Genomic DNA, 17,728 nt, shown 5'->3' on the forward strand with positions numbered 1-17,728 from the left:
TAGGGATGCATTTAGAATAAGTTATTAACGGCCCACGTGCTCGTCGTAGGCCGAAATTGATTATCAATATATTTTTTTATCGTGAATATTTTACAAAAATTATCTCGTAATAAATTATACTAATGGTTTTATAAATGCGTTTAAAAATTAATAAATGTAAAAAATCTTAACACCACTGCACAGTTATGTGCCGAAATATGACTATATTCTAAAACATTAGAGCGAGAGGTTTAAAATAATACTATTTTATGTAACAAAAATACTTTATGCAGTCATCAAATGTTTAAAATAACTATAAAGGATAATAAGGCTTCAAAATTATATAAATAGATTATCTACAACGTTTAAGGAGTGTCCAGGATCATGGTTTGAAAATACAATAAAAACTCAATTTTGACCTTCGACGAGCATGTCCCCCCTTAAACACACTTAATTCAGAATACCTAAGAAACATACATGGTATGTTTTTGAGATGACGTTACAAATTATGGATTAAAACTGTATTACTTTTGGGTTATTTTGAGATACGTTATATGACTACATAATGATTACATTATTTATCATTATTTTTTTAATTATTTACTTTTGACTAAGTAATCACTTTGATCGTAAATAAGTATTTGATATAAAGCGGATTTTGAAAGATTGAAATCGATCTTCTGTGAAATAATGTATAATATGATTACAAAGTTATCATATTCAGTCCAAACACATTTTTATATCTTATCAATATGTTGTTTTTAATTTACAACTTCTCTAATATTATTATAACATATCATGTAAATAATAGGAGATCCAATTTTCACAATCTCTGGATTTAGAGATTAAATTTTTTCAATCCCGGGATTAGATACACTACTTTATTTCATTATGATGTTTAATTATGAATTATTGTACATATTATAAAATTAGTATAATAGAATATAATTTTTAAGATAGTTTATAGTTATATACGTAGGTAAGTCTGACTAAAGATTCGTTATATCAGTGGCGAAGGGTGGAAGCAGGCTGTTAAGATCTGACATAAATAATACATACTAAACTTTGTCAGTCAAACGAATATGTTTTCATTGAACTGGAGGCATACTTATCGTTTTTCTCCAGACGTATACCGCAGGCACCAAACGCGGAGACTTCAACCGTCGCACTGGACTAGCCAGTTCCTCACCGGCCATGGCAACTTCGCCGCCAAGCTTCATGGGTTTCGCTTAATCGAAGATGGGCCGGGTTGTACCTGCGGGCATGACCAACAAGACGCTGAACACGTCCTCTGGGATTGCCTGTTTATGGAAACCGAACGAGCGGAGCTGTTTGCCAGGGTCCGTCCTCACATGGGCCCAATTAGCCACGCGGACCTGATTGCAACAGAGGCCAATTTTGCGGCATTTGAAAAATTTGCAGCGTCGTATGGAGAGCGGGATAATCCCGACTCTTCCGTAGAATCAGATTAAAATCTTAAGCATCAGTACGCGGGTACACAGGGCGCATCACGCCGGCTGCCTCACTTCCTCACATTCCTAGAGTCAGTCTTAAGCACCGAGGTTCATGGTTGCAAATAATCGGTCCCGTGCGGCTCCGTTCGGGAAAAAATGTGAGCAATTAAATATTCATTATGTCGCAATACAGCGCTGTGGAAGGCGGCCGTGCATAATCCACGTGTAGGTGTATCAATGTGTAGATAATGTTTGTTAGTTTTTAAAATTCAATTAAAACCTGTCTAATCCAAGCCATATTGAATAACAGTCAAAAAGTATTCGTTTATCTATAAAATATCTAATATTATGCCATTAAATCATACATAATTTTAGATATTTTATAGGCAGAAGAATATTTTTTATCGATTATGGTTTGGTAAGGTAGGGCTGAATGAATTAAAAAAAACTAACAAACGCAATCTGTAATATGTATTATTAATTCAACGAAAACAAATAAGTATAACTGACAAAGTTTAGTGTGCACTATTTATGTCAAATCTTAACAGCCTACTTCCACCCCTCGCTACTGCGTATATATAACTTTTAAGCTTAACGTCTCCGTTATTGTGATGAAAAGGAATAACATCTACGATATCTTTGATGAAGAGAAATATAGTTATTTATTGGAACAATAAAAATGCAATTAGAAAATTTATGTGCCTATAAAAAGTTTAACGCATTACCAATTTTATACATTTTTGCTATGTTTTGGTTAACAAAAATAGACTGTCAAATAAAAATCAGAACTCGCATGACCGCTACTACTTCCGTAACACTGAGATTCCACTATTATTCCCGTGATTTCAAGATCAATTTTCTGGTACTTTACCTACTATAGTATACATCTCTCTTCTTCTCGGTCGTGCACTCATGGCTGAGGATCGTGACCACATTTAAATTTCGCAATCCTTTGAGCGCCAACACTTTCCATCCTTCTCGATCTTCCGCTTCTCTCAGGGCAGAATGGAGTCAGCTCTTTCACTTGGTCGCTCCATCTCGCAGACACTCTTCCTCTGCTTCGCTTTCCCTGGAGGCTACCCAAAAATACCAGTCTCTCCAGGTTGTCCGGTCTGCGCCTGACAATATGTCCAAAAAACTGCAGAATTCTTCTCAGACATATCGTCGAGAGCCGTTCCTTTATCTTCAGTCTCTGGATGATTGACTGGCTCGTCCTGTGCTCCGTTCAAGAAATGCGAAGCATTCAGCGCCAACACCACATTTCAAAGGCATCAATTGCCTTCCGTTCCCTTGCCTTCAGGGTCCACGACTCGACTCCGTATAGAAATATCGAGAACACTAATGTTTGCATAAGCATCATTTTTGTGGCAATCGAAATTCCGCAATTCTTTCATATAGTGTGGTAAGGCGTGTCATCGCATTTTTTTCAATCTGTGTGCGCCTTCTTATTTCCGCTTCGCATCCGCCCTTTCCACTGATGGTCGATCCCAGATATATCAACTCGTCGACTGTTTCGAGGTTTTGGAGTGTACTTGGTGTTAGTAGAAGGTTGGCTCGATCAACAACCATTAACTTGGTCTTATTCCTATTAATAAGGAGGCCGTATTTGCGACTCTATTCCTCTACCCGGTGTAGCAGCTTTGTGAGTTCTCTTTCATCAGCAGCGATTAGTGTGGTATCATCTGCGAATCTTAAGTTGTTTATTTTCTGGCCACATAGTACAGCGTAATTTTATTTCAATTCCAACCCCTTTACGAAATATCCAATTATTACCATATTCATTTAAAGTGGGTAGATGCCTATTTTTATCATATGCAAGCTAGTAAGAGCACAGTTTTATCTTCGTTTGGTTATTTATCCAAATTGACGGATTTGAGTTTGGTTTCAAAGTTCACTATACGAGCCGAACAGCGATATTAATTCATAAACACATTCGTTGATCAGCTAACTAAATAATTAATTACCCAACCCATCAGCGCATCTATTCTATACACAACACTGCTATCGGCAGCTATCAAGGGTAGTTTTCACATGTTTGTATCAAAGGATTATAATTGTTACAATAAATTAGCCGTCTAAACAGTCAAAACTGTCCATCTCGCTCTAAAATTTAACACACCCAAGAGAGGTGCTGTTAAAACATAGCACTTATTGTAACAACTACAACTAGCTTCATGGCCCCACAAAGGGGGGGCTGACAGGGCTCTACCCTGGGGGCCCGGGCTCAGGAAGGGCCCGGTGCGGCGAGTCGACCAGATGTATGATATAAACACAATCACAAATTCTCTATAATAGTAAAATAAAGTAATTACTTCAATACTGTTATTATTTAAAATTTTACAATACAATATATAATTGTGTATCGATACTCGACAACTCCATAATTCAAATAGATCTATTAAAATATACAAAAAACATTAAATATAATACATTAATTTTACCGCGTACACCGTTTGGAAAACGCTACTATAGAGCGTCACGCTGCCATTATCTTTCTCGATAGGTAGGAGGGCCGCCAAAAATCCTAGCCTGGGGGCCCACTTCAGGATGTGGAGACCATGACTAACTTATTGTAATTGTTACAATAAGTGCTAATATTTCGATAGCTGCCGATAGCAGTCTTGTGTATAGAATAGATGCGCTGGTAAACTTCTTTGCGTAAAGTTTTACCAGCTAATTTGTTACAACATTTACTTCAGCACCAAGTCTGAATAGAGCCTTAGTTTATGACTGGCGGCTTGCAGTCTGAAGCGGATAATGTCGGAAGTAACCAGTGAGCTGTCACGAGTTGTCCATTAGGTAAAATGGCGGCCACGCGAGGCCGTCCATCTCAAACACAATTATGATAAAAGAGCAAATTCTCTCAATTCTATTCTCACGACTTGCTAATGATTCCATGTAAATTGTATAAATAATATTCAATTCAGACCAGAGCTGGATTAAGGGGTAAATAATAATATGTATCTAGTTATCTATCTACAAATACCTAGTAGTACATTCATGAAAATTGTAAGACAGATTCCAGAATTATTATGACTTATCTTACATATTGTGATTAACCATTTATTTTATTCGACGAATAATTCACAATATTTAAGAATTTACCATTCTAATTATTGAACATACATAATTCTGAAAACACGCATGAGAAAATATAGCCAATAGGAAAAATCCTTTTCGAAAACAGTAAGACACCCGGCAGGAATTGAACCCACGTCTCTTGAAATCGATTGCCTACCGTAACTCATTTTAGAGAGCGCTTATGAGCAGGTATTTATAAGGCCAATAGTTAAAATTGGTCGCAATTAAGCATGGCAGTCGTAGCATAGTTAATGCACAGGGCGCGAAACCCAAGAGACGTAGGTTCGATTCCTGCCGGGTGTCTTAATTTTTCGGAAAAGATTTTTTCTATTGGCTATATTTTGTCATGAGTGTTTTCAGAATTATGTATGTTATATAACCGAAGATTGGTACCATTAGAACCCTACAATTAATTTAGAACCGATATCATAACCCTCTTATCTTGTAGGTATAATGTCGATGTTAGAGAACACATTCTTCTTCTCTTCTTCCACCCAAAGCTTGAAATGGACCGGAACGCACCGGAGCGCCGTTCCGGTTCATAAAATCCACAAAATTATCGCTCCGTCTCGTGGAAATATTAATTTGACCGTCTGAGCTAGATATTTCATATAATAAAAAAATAACACTTATTTTTATAAATCACATTTACAATTAATGTAGTATAGTATAATATAGTTGATATTTTCGTAAAATTATCGAGCGCTCCGGTTCGTAAAACTTTCCATTTCGAGCGCTGCTTCCATCCTATCACGTCCTAACATTGAGACATTGTTAGAGAATATAGAAGATCAAATTAATGTTTTTTCATATTATTGTTAAACTATCGGAATACAATTATTCCAAAAATACTAATTAATTATATATGCATAACGGTTGTACGTTTCGATGTAATCTTCTACAATTTTTTTTTTTTTACTAATATAGTTGAATACCCACAAATCATGATGTCCACTTAAGCACGCCTTTTTGAAAATACACCTTTTTGTGTTTTATAATTGAGATAAAATACCTATTCCTAATTTAATTATATTATGGGTGGGTGGGTATAAAAAAGTGGGTTTGTATTTCGATTTGTTAAAGAACTAAAATCGAATCCCATTCATTTTTTTTTACTTTTTAACCTATCAAAAATGGGGGTTCTAACAGGTCTGCTCATAATATTTTTTCATTCCAGCAAACATAATCGCTCACTTAAAAAAATGCTATTACTTTATGACGGTCAGGCCATAACACTCAAGAACGCAAAGCGCGCTGAGTGTCCTGAAATATTACCAATATTGAATGTGCGTTATGATACAAATCAAGCTATTGAAAATTTCATAATTCTTCTTTAACGTGTGTTACATATTCCTCCACACTCGAGATTTAAAGCTTATTACATCCTCACCCAGGATTCAACCCACTTCCAATATTTCTGACTTCCCTGGTACATTATATAATATATATATATATATTATATTGACCATGTCTGATTTTAAGATAATCATATGTCTCTACAGAGTAGACGTTTGATAAAAAAAAATCGGCGTGTGTACTTATTTACGTGCGTTAGAAGTTATACTACTTTGGCGTAACAAAGCAAAAACAAAACTTGTGATAACCTAGATTCTTCGACTAGCTCTTAATTGTCTTGTTAAATTACACACTCAAGAAAAAGGGCCGCTTATTGGAGAGCCGTTTGTTTATTTCTGTACACTTTAACTTAAATTACTAAATTTTATAATTATATCTCGTTGTTTTTATTTTGAAAGTAACAACATTACTGTCACTCTGACGTTTAATCGTTTGTCTACGTAAGGAATTGCAAATGCCGACAATAATAAATTCGTTGCCTAGGCAACGGAAAAATTCTACTATCAAACTGACTGATTCGCAGCTAACTTCATACTGTCGCGCACTTTCGTAACGTTGTGCGCGCGCAGCTCTCAATTTTACTCACCCACTACCCATAAGGTATAACTTCTAAAATTTAAAAAATCAGATTCCTTTATAGATGAAATTTTATTTAAAAAAAAAAAAAGAACAACCGAGTCTCAATTCCGCTCTGTATTAATAATTCGAAAAGTATGCAATTTTTTGTGAAATTAAATGACAAATGAATTGTGTAAACTGTATTGCTTCACAATTATAGTTTACTTACAAAAGCAGAAAGTTTATTGCAGTTCTTAGTTTCATTTTGTTTATTATATTATGACGGGTGGCAACTGTTTGTAAATAAAGATATTTATTAGTAGTTATGACAATTCATTTGTTTGCATGAAAACTTATGATGTGGTGATTACAAATATTTAATAGATCGTACCTATTGGTATTTACCATTTGGTATTATCAGTTCTATAGATTAACGGCCTTAGAGTTGTGTTATTGCTTTGTTGAACAGACAAACTAGAAATTAATAATTATTAGTCACTCAAACAAATTTACATATAAAGCTCCGTGCAACACAATATAATACCATAATATTTAACTATCTTCTTCTTGTCGTACACTCATGGTTGAGGATTGTGACCACTTTTTAATTTTGCCATCCTTTAAGTGACCAAGACTTTCCATTCTTCTCGATCTTCCGCTTCTCTCATATCAGAATGAATGCTGCCCCCCAGTCAGTTCATTCACTTGGTCGTTCCAACGCGCAGACGCTCTTCCTCTGCTTTGCCTTTCCTGGAGGCCACCCCTCTCTCCAGGTTTTCCGGTCCGCACCGGACGATATGTCCAAAAGACTGCAGAATGCGTCTCAGACATATTGTTGAGAGCCGTTCCTTTATCTGCAGTCTTTGGATGATTTACTGGTTCGTCCAGTATTCTTTCCAAGAAATGAAAAGCATTCGGTGCCAATACCAAGTCTCAAATGCATTAATTGCCTTCCGCTCCCTTGCCTTTATGGTCCATGACTCGACTCCGAATAATATATAGAGAACACTAATGTTTGCACAAGCATCATTTTTGTGGAAATCGAAATTCCCCGATCCTTCACTATAGGTAGTCGTAAGACGTGTCATCCCATTTTTGCAATCTGTATGCATGCGCCTTCATATTCCCGCTTTACATCCGCGTTTTCCACTAATGGTCGATCCCAGATACACAAACTCATCCACTGTTTCTACGTTGTGGTGTACTTGCTGTTGGTAGAAGGTCAGCCCGATCGACAACCATTAACTTGGTCTTAATCCTATTAATAAGGAGGCCGTATTTGCAACTCTCTTCCTCTACCCGGTGTAGCAGCTCTGTGAGTTCTCTTTCATCCGCAGCGATTAATGTGTTATCATATTATGCGAATCTTAAGTTGTTTATTTTCTGGCCACCAATTGTTATTCCGCCTTGCCAATGATCTAGGGCTCTCCGCATTATATGCTCTACATATATATTGAATAACTGGGTAGATAAAACACATCCCTGACTAAGTCCTTTCTCGGTTCGGAAACTCCAAAAAATTCGCGATTTACTTTTAACTATACTCGGTACACAATTCTTATGTAAGTGATCCCCTGTGACTAGTCTTTTTCTTCTTTCTCTTCGGCTATATCCCTCCTTAGCTGGAGCATATGGACACCACACGGTGCCTCCAAGGATCCCTGTCGCTAGCCAGTCTTCTTGCATTGTTACACTCTATAAATAGTATTTAACGGCCTTCCAGGACGCCGGAATCCAGTTGGCTTGAAGAACATGCAAGCCAGGTTGAAGTTCTCTTCTGACATCTACAGGCTGCTCGGTGCGTTCTCCTCGTTACTTCTCTAAAGTTATACCACCACCGCACACACATTATCCGTCGCAAACATCTGTTCTTGAAGCTCAGTATACGGTTGCTCTGAGCCATGATTCGCTACCGTAAATCAGCGCCGTTATAATGCAAGCGTGACTAGTAAGTAACAACAAACCGTCATGATTTGCACGACAAACGAAATAAAAACCAATGGCTACAGGCAGAATCGTTTCGTAGATCTTTCGATTAGTAAAGCGCACACTCCTCATTCAGCACATCGGGCAAGTAACACTTTTTCTATCAATTGAAAAAAAGAAACTAATAAACTATATAATTTTATTAAACGTATTGACTCGTGGGGGTAGGCAGGTCATGCGTTTCATAGAGGCGGCGAATGAAGGAACGAATACAAATATTACCACTCAGTGACGGTTTTCCACGAAGCAGAGGATGCTGTTGCATCATGAGAAAGTAGCAATATCTCAGTTTAAAAAATAATCGAAACATAAAAATCCTGACAACATTTTACTGTCACTGTTACTACAATGTAACCTTAGGTTAAATTATTTCAGTCAATACAAGGTTAAGATAATGATTGTAAAGTAATTGTTTTTATTTTCAGGACGAGTCGGGAGACGTTGTAGACCCAAATGCACCGGAAGGTCATCAGCACGTCGGAATAAAATTAGGATGGATTCAGGTAAATAACCTCACAGTTTATTAAGTTAAATAGCGACTGTTTGTTAGTGTTAAAAGAAATAGAAATATGCACTGCAATAAAACATGTGACAATTTCCTTGTAATAATAATTATCAAAATTTGTTTGACCAAAAATTATTTTAATCGAAATTTAGTGAGATTGCCAACAACTTGTTGCCAATGTGGAAACGGCTTAACGGCCCACATGCTCAGCGTAGATCAAAATGGCGATTTTATGCTATTTTCAAAGCATGATCCTGGACATTCCTTAAACGTTGTAGATAATATATTTATATAATTTTGAAGCCTTATTATCCTTTATATTTATTTTAAACATTTGATGACTGCATAAAGTATTTTTATTACATAAAATAGTATTCTTTTAAACCTCTCGCTCTAATGTTTTAGAATATAGTCATATTTCGGTACTTACATCCATGTGCAGTGGTGTTAATATTGTTTAGATTTATTAATTTTTAAACGCATTTACAAAACCATTAGTAAAATTCATGTTAACATTATATAGTGACATATTTACGATAAAAAAATATATTTTATAATCTGTGTGATCCCAAATTTGACAAGAATTAGGCATTTTATTATTCAAATAATGGGCAAGATTTACACATTTGAAGATAATTCTAAAGATACTGTTTATAAGCTATGTCTTTGACCATTCAAATGTGATAAACATTCTACGAATAATGTTTGCTTTATAATAATTATTGACCTAAGAATAAGGTAGTATTTTTTTGAAATACGCCATTTCTATTGGCATTTCCCAGTGGTTACGCTACAACATACGGCCGTAGCCATAAATTGACAAACGATAAATGAAGTAAGGAGTAAGATCATGTTAACGCGCGTATTTGAAAATGTACCAAACCGGAAAAAAATCGTTTTTTTTTCAATTTATATACTTAAATAGATTATCTACAACATTGTCCAGGATCATGCTTTGAAAATAGTATAAAATCTCCATTTTGACCTACGCGGCACACGTCCTCCCTTATAGAAACCAGCCCCCTGATGTTATTTTGTTGTTATAATCTACAGGGAGTCTTGATACCATGCCTTCTCAACATTTGGGGGGTGATGCTGTTCCTCAGGCTTTCCTGGGTAGTGGCGCAGTCAGGAATTGGATATACTCTTCTAATCATCGGAATATCGTCAGTTGTCTGCATTATCACAACCCTCTCATTATCAGCCATAAGTACAAATGGAGAAGTAAAAGGAGGTAATACTTTCTCTCTCTTCTGAAATTTTCATTACATTTTGCTTTATTTTAATCACTTATCTTTAAATTTAATTGTCATAATTTAAACCTCCTGAATTCATAATTGTAATTTTATATAAATAAATCAATTATACTTATTGAGAGTGAATTTATATTATGATTTTTTTCATTACAAAATTCTTTTCAGTAAGTATTTAATTTTTAAATGGACATACCTACTGTTTCAACTGCTTTATTTGTATTATGTTCATTTCATATTGCGAACGTATCATACTTTTCACAATAAATAGATACATTTAATTATAACGAACATAAAATTACAGGAAACATTTAATTTGCAACATAGGGAACACAAAAATAATAGACGTGGGTTATCTTCCGAGTGTGGCTTTAAGAGGTTACAATTTCTATTTTTAATAGTTTCGTCTGTGATAAAATAATATGCATTAGTTATCGCATTCAATATTCGTAATATTTGAGGACATTCAGTGTACCTGACATTCATTAAGGGGGATCCTTATACCAGCCGAAAAATAAGAAGCTTGCAATTTGAGACATTTTTTTGATAATTTACAATTTCAACTGTATTAATTAATCAATATGTATCTGAAAACATTACAAAGATTTATTTTTTTAAGACAAAGGTAAACTTACAATTATTGTATGTCACGAGTGACGTTATTATTCCATTATATTTTATGGATATATTTATTATTAAAATTTAGTTTATTAAGTTTTCAATTTTTTACCGTGTAGATTTTTGACTAATTCATCGTTTTAATATTTTTTATATTTATTTTAAAAAATATCGATTTTTATAAAAATATAAATGTTTTTAACTTGAAATCCTTTTTATTTATATCAAATCAAGCTTCAATATTGGGACCATACCTAAAATAAAATCTTTTTAATGTTTTCAGATACATATTTATTTATTAATACAGTTGAAATAGTAAATTATCAAAAAAAAATATCAAATTGCAAGCTTCGTATTTTTCCGCTAGGTGCCTCTGCTGGTATTCTGCTGGTATAAGCATCGCCCTTAAGTCATAAACTAAAATGCTTTCGCAACTCTGTCTTATTAATCTGTTCGTGGTTTCCCTACACTTGTAGGAGGTGTATGTAGAAATACTTATCAGATGTTCTTAATTTCGTGAACAGTCTCATTTGCTGCTGACTAGATAATGAGTTTTTAATTACCACCTTTAAAATTCACGTTAATTACATCGATCGGCCGCCTGATCATTACGCGCCAGGTGCGTCTTCAGCGTCCAAAGTATTAATCGTGAATGATCGTTATTTTTTCAGGTGGAATTTACTATATAATATCGCGTTCTCTCGGACCAGAGTTCGGGGCATCAGTCGGTATAGTGTTTGCTTTTGCGAACTCTGTAGCAGCTAGTATGAACACGATAGGATTCTGCAATTCTCTCAACGACCTCCTGAAGAGCCAGGGTCTTCAGATCGTCGACGGGGGCGACAATGATGTCAGAATTATAGGCTGCATAGCGCTTGTCGTGATGGTCCTGATCTGCGCCGTCGGAATGGAGTGGGAAAGCAAGGCTCAGGTAAACCTAACTGTGTAACCTGTCAAAAATCCATCCTAATTTCCAATGGCGCCACTGTCCAAGTCAAGCCTTGGGTTCCACAATTATCCTCCCTCAGCTTACTATATGAGCTCTTCCTTCCTTGTGTCTTAGTCTCCAGTCTCCAGATACCTTATAAGAAACCAGCAACATCTATCGGTTGCGAGTAATGAAGTTAGGTTGTTGAGATTCGACGTAAACAGTGCACACTAAACTTTGTCAGTCATTCTTTTATTTGTTTTCATTGAACTAAGAATACAATTTGCAAATGGCGCTGGTTAGTTTTAAAAATTCAATTAAACCCTGCCTAAATCAAACCATAATAGTTTACGTACGCTATGGGAGATCCAACAAACATAGTACACACTTTTTCAGTCATAGTTATTTGTTTTCGTTCAGTGAAGAATACATATTACAGATGGTGTTGGTTCGTATTTTTAAATTCGTTAAACCCTGCCTAAACCAAACCATAATAGATAAAAATGATGTAAGATTTAAACGTATAATTTTAGGTATTTTATAGATAAACTAATATTTTTTGACTTCTATTTACTATGGCTTGGATTAGGCAGGGTTTAATTGAATTTTATTAACTAAGACACTATCAACACATTGTAGTATTAGTTCAATGAAAACAAATACGTTTGACTGACAAAGTTTAGTGTGCACTATTTATGTCGGATCTTAACAGCCTACCTCCACCCTTCACCACTGACATCTATTTATATTAGAAACTGTTCGTCCAATAACCTTTGCTAGAAAATGTATATTTTTTTATAATTTATATAGGAAAATATTAACCCACTTATTTAAAATAATTATAATGAAATTCACTGTGTATGACCCTCCAAGTGGTTATTTTTTTCATTTACTCAACGTTTACATCCATCTAACAGGCCACCTTCGCCAATGCCATCTATGAGAGACTGGAACAACTGGACGCCAGGACAATTTGGCACCGCACTATCGAATGAAATAAATAGACGCTCGTTACGATTTTACACGTTTTAAGTAGACGAGACATTTATCTACTACTTAGTGGTTTTAATTAATTTTGCTCTTAAAATTATGTTGTTTATTGCGGATTGAGAATTATTAAGCCTGAGGCTTCATATAAATAATTACAAGATAAAAAGAACTTTTAATATACAACGTTTTTAAATTTTCTGTTGAATTATTATGCTCAATATGCTCAAACTTGTGCTTAATGTGAAGTAAATAAAAAACAAACAAACAAATATAGAATACTGAAATGTCATTTTGATTTCCATAGTAACGCACGTATATATTAATAATTTAGTTGCTAGGACCACCCCCTTAGCAACCAATAATAGTCTGTTACTTTTTACGGATTTTTCTGAAATAACTTTCCATACAAAACAGAATTAACTGAAAATGAATTCAATTCTGCTTAAAGATGGCTAAAAGTATTAAAAGAATGCATTGGCATTGTGTTCTGATATATTCTAAAAGTTTCAAATGTCTAGCTAGTCAGGAAGTTAGTTAAAAATCGATTGCAAGATTAGTGCTGGACAAACAACCACCGGACAAACAAGAATACGAGCTAATAAAAACGTTGTAAAATAGAAGAACTCTCTTCTCATTGAAACTTAAACATTTGCACAATTAAATCATTATTTTTACGTGTGTATATTTACATTCTCACTAAGTATTAGATAATAATTTTAATATAAATAATAAGATTAAATGTCTAGGTATTTTTGAATTTCATTCGATTGCGTGCCCAGTTGTCCCGGCGCCAAATCGTCCTAGACCCATCTATGATGTACCTACATTGATTGTACAGTGTGCTAACAAATTTGATGTTTTTCAGAATTTCCTGGTAGCGATCATTCTTGCAGCCATTTTGGATTTCTTGGTCGGAACGGGAATTGGTCCAGTAAGCGATGAGCAGAAATCAAAAGGATTTGTTGGATTCAGCGGTAATTTATTACTATTCTCATTTCCTAAGGGCACGTACACACAAACTGTCCGACTGGTCCGACTATTAATATTAATTTAAATTTCATAACGTTCTGTTGTACTTATAGAGTCTTGTTAAAATAAATCTATAAAAACCTTAGCTTAAAATATATTTACATAATATGCCGATTTTTTTACTATGCCATAACAGAATTTGTTTTTATTTATTTTTCTAGTGGATGTGTTCGATTCAAATTGGAGACCTGACTATAGATACAGTGAAAAGGTGAACCAGGACTTCTTTTCGGTGTTCGCCATATTTTTTCCATCCGTCACCGGAATCCAGGCTGGAGCAAATATTTCAGGAGATCTAAAAGTAAGAAAGTATATCAATAACTAGTATATTAGTCCCTTCTAATCTCTTTCTTCAATGGTGCCAGAGCCGGCCCAGTAAGTAGGGCGACACGGGTGACCGCCCAAAGCGCTGAAAATTAGGGGGCGCCAAATTTTAAAATTCCTACATCGCCTACGTGTATTTATTTAAATTCCAATGAATCTGGACGGACAAGAACATGAACATAATATTTTTCACTACATTGTTCCATAGTAACAAACAACTCGTAATAAAAATGCCTATCTACCAGCGGCGTGCGGTGACTTTTACTTGTGGGGATGCTATTACTATTTGCTAAATAATAATATTGAATATTATAGGATGGTTTTATTTATTTATAACATAATATGAAACACTCAGGGCCCACGTTGGTCGCCAGTTATAGTATTTAAAAAATAGAAACACTTCCGGCTTTAGTATTTATTCAGAGTTCACAGAGATTAATCAACAATAACTGAAAATACTTCAAACGGTACACAAAAATAGATTAACAAGATAAGATGACTCGTCCGACCAAATAACCAGATGAACTTGCCAAAGGATTAGTTCAGTTCATGTAGGTATTATATTTGACAACTAGAAACCACACTTATCACTAAAAATGAATCTCCATAGTGTAAGATGCTTAGTTTCAAAATAGAGGACCTGTATGATCAAAAGGGTCAGAGCTAATCAGACTAAGCTGATTGGCTGTAAGACTGTGAGAGATCTGCAAGAGATACCAATTACGGAGTCAACATAGAGTTAAATCCAAATCCGTCTACATAGTGCTTACGGCGTCCAGTCAATAGACAGTGCCATATATGGGTCTCTTTACTCTCTTTTCGAAGTCACGCTGGTAAACATAGAGTTAAAAACTAATCTGTCTACATAGCGCTTGCGGTGTCCAGTCAATGGGCAGTGCCATCTATGGGTGTCTTTTTGAAGTCATTACGCTATAATATACATAATTTGAAAACACCTCAGTTTTCCTCCAAACACCTTTAAGAAAAAATCTTTTTTGAAAAAAAAATACGACGCCAGGCATCAATGTCCTAATTACGGGCATCCTACTTAATTACGACGAATTTAACAGGTAGTTCTTACGTGAAATGTTTTTTTTTCTAAATGCCTTTATGGATACCTCACATTTACTATCGAGGTTTCTTTCAGGACTTGACGCAAACTACTCTATCCGATGCTAGTCAAATGAAAATGGTGCCGGCTGAGACATATGTCTTATTGAAGACTATTCTTTAATCTGCATCGGGTATTGCTAATTTGAATTCGGCCAGGGCCTTGCTTATCAAACTGCGTTAATGTTGACTATCGGTCATTATCATGGCCCCCACAAGGGGGAGGCTGACAGGGCTCTATCCTAGGGGCCCGGGCTTAGAGGGGGCCCGGCGTGGCAAGTTACAGTTACGACCAGTTAAATGAGAAAAATACACCACAAATTTGGCGCTATTTTCCTAAATGATTATTAACATTTAAAAATTTGTGTCCGTGCGATATAATTTGATGTGATATTTTGATTGATGTAATTAAATGATAATTCACGCGTAGAATTTTGTTATATAATTATTTTGTGTGTTTTCTGGCGAATATGGCGAAGGGTTTCGTGTTACTTGGGTACCTACCACAAAATGTGGTCGCGATCAGTGCTTCATAATATGCTGAGTGCCAACAACTCAATAAATCAACTGGATTTATTTAAAAATCGGTAAAAATACACGGAATACCCTTAACCCTAGGGTTCCGTGGAAACCATTTGGGGAACACTGCTGTAAAAAATCACACTGCCCTTAATCTTAGCGATAGGTAGTGGGGCCCGCCATAGATCCTAGCCTGGGGACCCGCTTTAGGATGTGGAGCAATGGTCATTATACGAAAAAGTTTTATATCCACTGATATGTAATTATTATTGCTCTTTTCAGGATCCAGCTTCGTCAATTCCCAAGGGAACAATGCTTGCTCTATTATTATCCATGGTGAGTTATGCAATATTTGTCATGTTCGCTGGAGGAGCAGCCATCAGGGATGCTTCCGGAAACATTTCTGACCTGATAAACGGAACCTTATCAGACTGCGCTCCAAACTGCACATATGGGCTACACAACAGCTATTCCGTAAGTGTTAACCAAACTCTTACATAGTAGGTAATTTAATTTTTTTTACTAAAACTAAAGTTTCAGTATAAAATAATATATAACTAAAGTGCAACAAATAATGTAAACACACACCAAGTCAATTGCCGGAGGAAATAATAATAATGAGTCTTAAAAAACTTATTAACTTATGACTATAAGGCGGCTCTCGTGGTGCGGTGGGTAAGGCGCTGGTCTTCCACCCGAGAGTTCTGGGTTCGATTCCCGGTCATGACAAAAACATTTATGTGTTTTTCTCAAAGCCTGGGTGTTTGTGATTGTTCAAAATTACTAACAACCACCTTGTACGAAAAAGCAAGGACATGGTTATTAATAATTCTAAAAAAAAAAAAAAAAACTTATGACTATAAAAGTGTAATTTCTGACAGTAAACAAACAGAGACAATAGCGCCTGTACATGAGCATGGATTTACTGGCAGCAATAGTGAGTATTTTAAACTATCGTGACAATAACCCTCAAGAAGTGAAGTAGGCCAAATGACAATATGATGAAACTTTCTTATTGAAGGTTTTAGTTTAATGAACTTTTTACATAATTTTTTGTATGGAGCTGTATTCATTTTTTTATATTAAATGGAAGTTTATTACATAAACAAATAGAAAAAAAGTATTTATGGATAATATTGATAAGATAATAAAAGAGGTGAGTTTACTTCACCTTTACTTATTAATGTCACTTGGCTCACTTTAGCCTATGTTAGTCGTGTTCACCTCAACACTAATAGTACTTGGCTCACTTTTAGATAAGTTAGTCATGTTCACCATTATGTGGTAAACTTACATCAATGCATAGAAGTGAACACAGCTAACAAGCATGTTACCATAGCAACATGCGTGTTAGCCGTGTTCACTTCTATAGGATTACAACACGTTAACCAGTTGGTGAGAATGGTGAAGTGAGCTAATGACTTGGCTCACTTCACCATTTGACAATATAATACGGTAGCTCAATGAATATTTTTATTTTTACCAATAAAACACTATTTTAGTATATATTTACTTAGGTCACTTCACTTTTATGATAGTTTATGACATGTAGAATACCATAACACACCTAACTCATTTTTTTCAAAAATGTCGGTTGGCTCACACGACTTCTCCTTGACTCAATTCATTCTTTAAGAGTGAGTGAGACGCGATGTTGTCATTTTATGGTACTATTTCATACTTTTTGACAGGTAGTGAAAATCGGTCATCCTGAAAATTCGTTTATCGTTCTACTGCGCAGGTGCAGATCGAAAAAATCCTACTGTCGCATAAAAATTCAGAAACTTCCAAATTTTTTTGATTCATGCATGCAATCTTGCCAACTGCAGGATAATACATGTTAACCCATACATTTTCTTGTTATGGCCGCGATAATACTTACTGTCAATAGTAAATCCATGCACGTGTAAACGGGGTATAATAAAGTGAAAGAAAATGTCATGAGTAATCTACGTGTAAACTTTTATTTTATTTTTTATATGTTATATAATATGGAAATGTGGCACGGGATCGCAGGTTAGTCGACTATTATAAAAGG

At 35.3% G+C, this 17,728-nt stretch overlaps 1 protein-coding gene across 1 annotated transcript in view; it reads left to right on the forward strand.

The window, feature by feature from the left end:
• The window catches only part of NKCC (sodium potassium chloride cotransporter), a 52,183-nt gene that overhangs the window by 20,720 nt on the left and 13,735 nt on the right, over window positions 1-17,728 (forward strand). Inside the window, exons 2-7 of the mRNA XM_085946252.1 lie at window positions 8,840-8,917; window positions 9,973-10,153; window positions 11,462-11,721; window positions 13,574-13,682; window positions 13,899-14,038; window positions 15,973-16,164. Of these exons, the coding sequence (XP_085802378.1) occupies window positions 8,840-8,917; window positions 9,973-10,153; window positions 11,462-11,721; window positions 13,574-13,682; window positions 13,899-14,038; window positions 15,973-16,164 (960 nt within the window). The remainder of the gene's footprint in view (window positions 1-8,839; window positions 8,918-9,972; window positions 10,154-11,461; window positions 11,722-13,573; window positions 13,683-13,898; window positions 14,039-15,972; window positions 16,165-17,728) is intronic.

The sequence above is a fragment of the Rhyacophila brunnea genome, unplaced genomic scaffold (genome assembly GCF_057557595.1).
Source record: "Rhyacophila brunnea isolate RB1 unplaced genomic scaffold, BYU_Rbru_1.0 scaffold_19, whole genome shotgun sequence".
In the NCBI taxonomy this organism is placed as follows: Eukaryota; Metazoa; Arthropoda; class Insecta; order Trichoptera; family Rhyacophilidae; genus Rhyacophila; species Rhyacophila brunnea.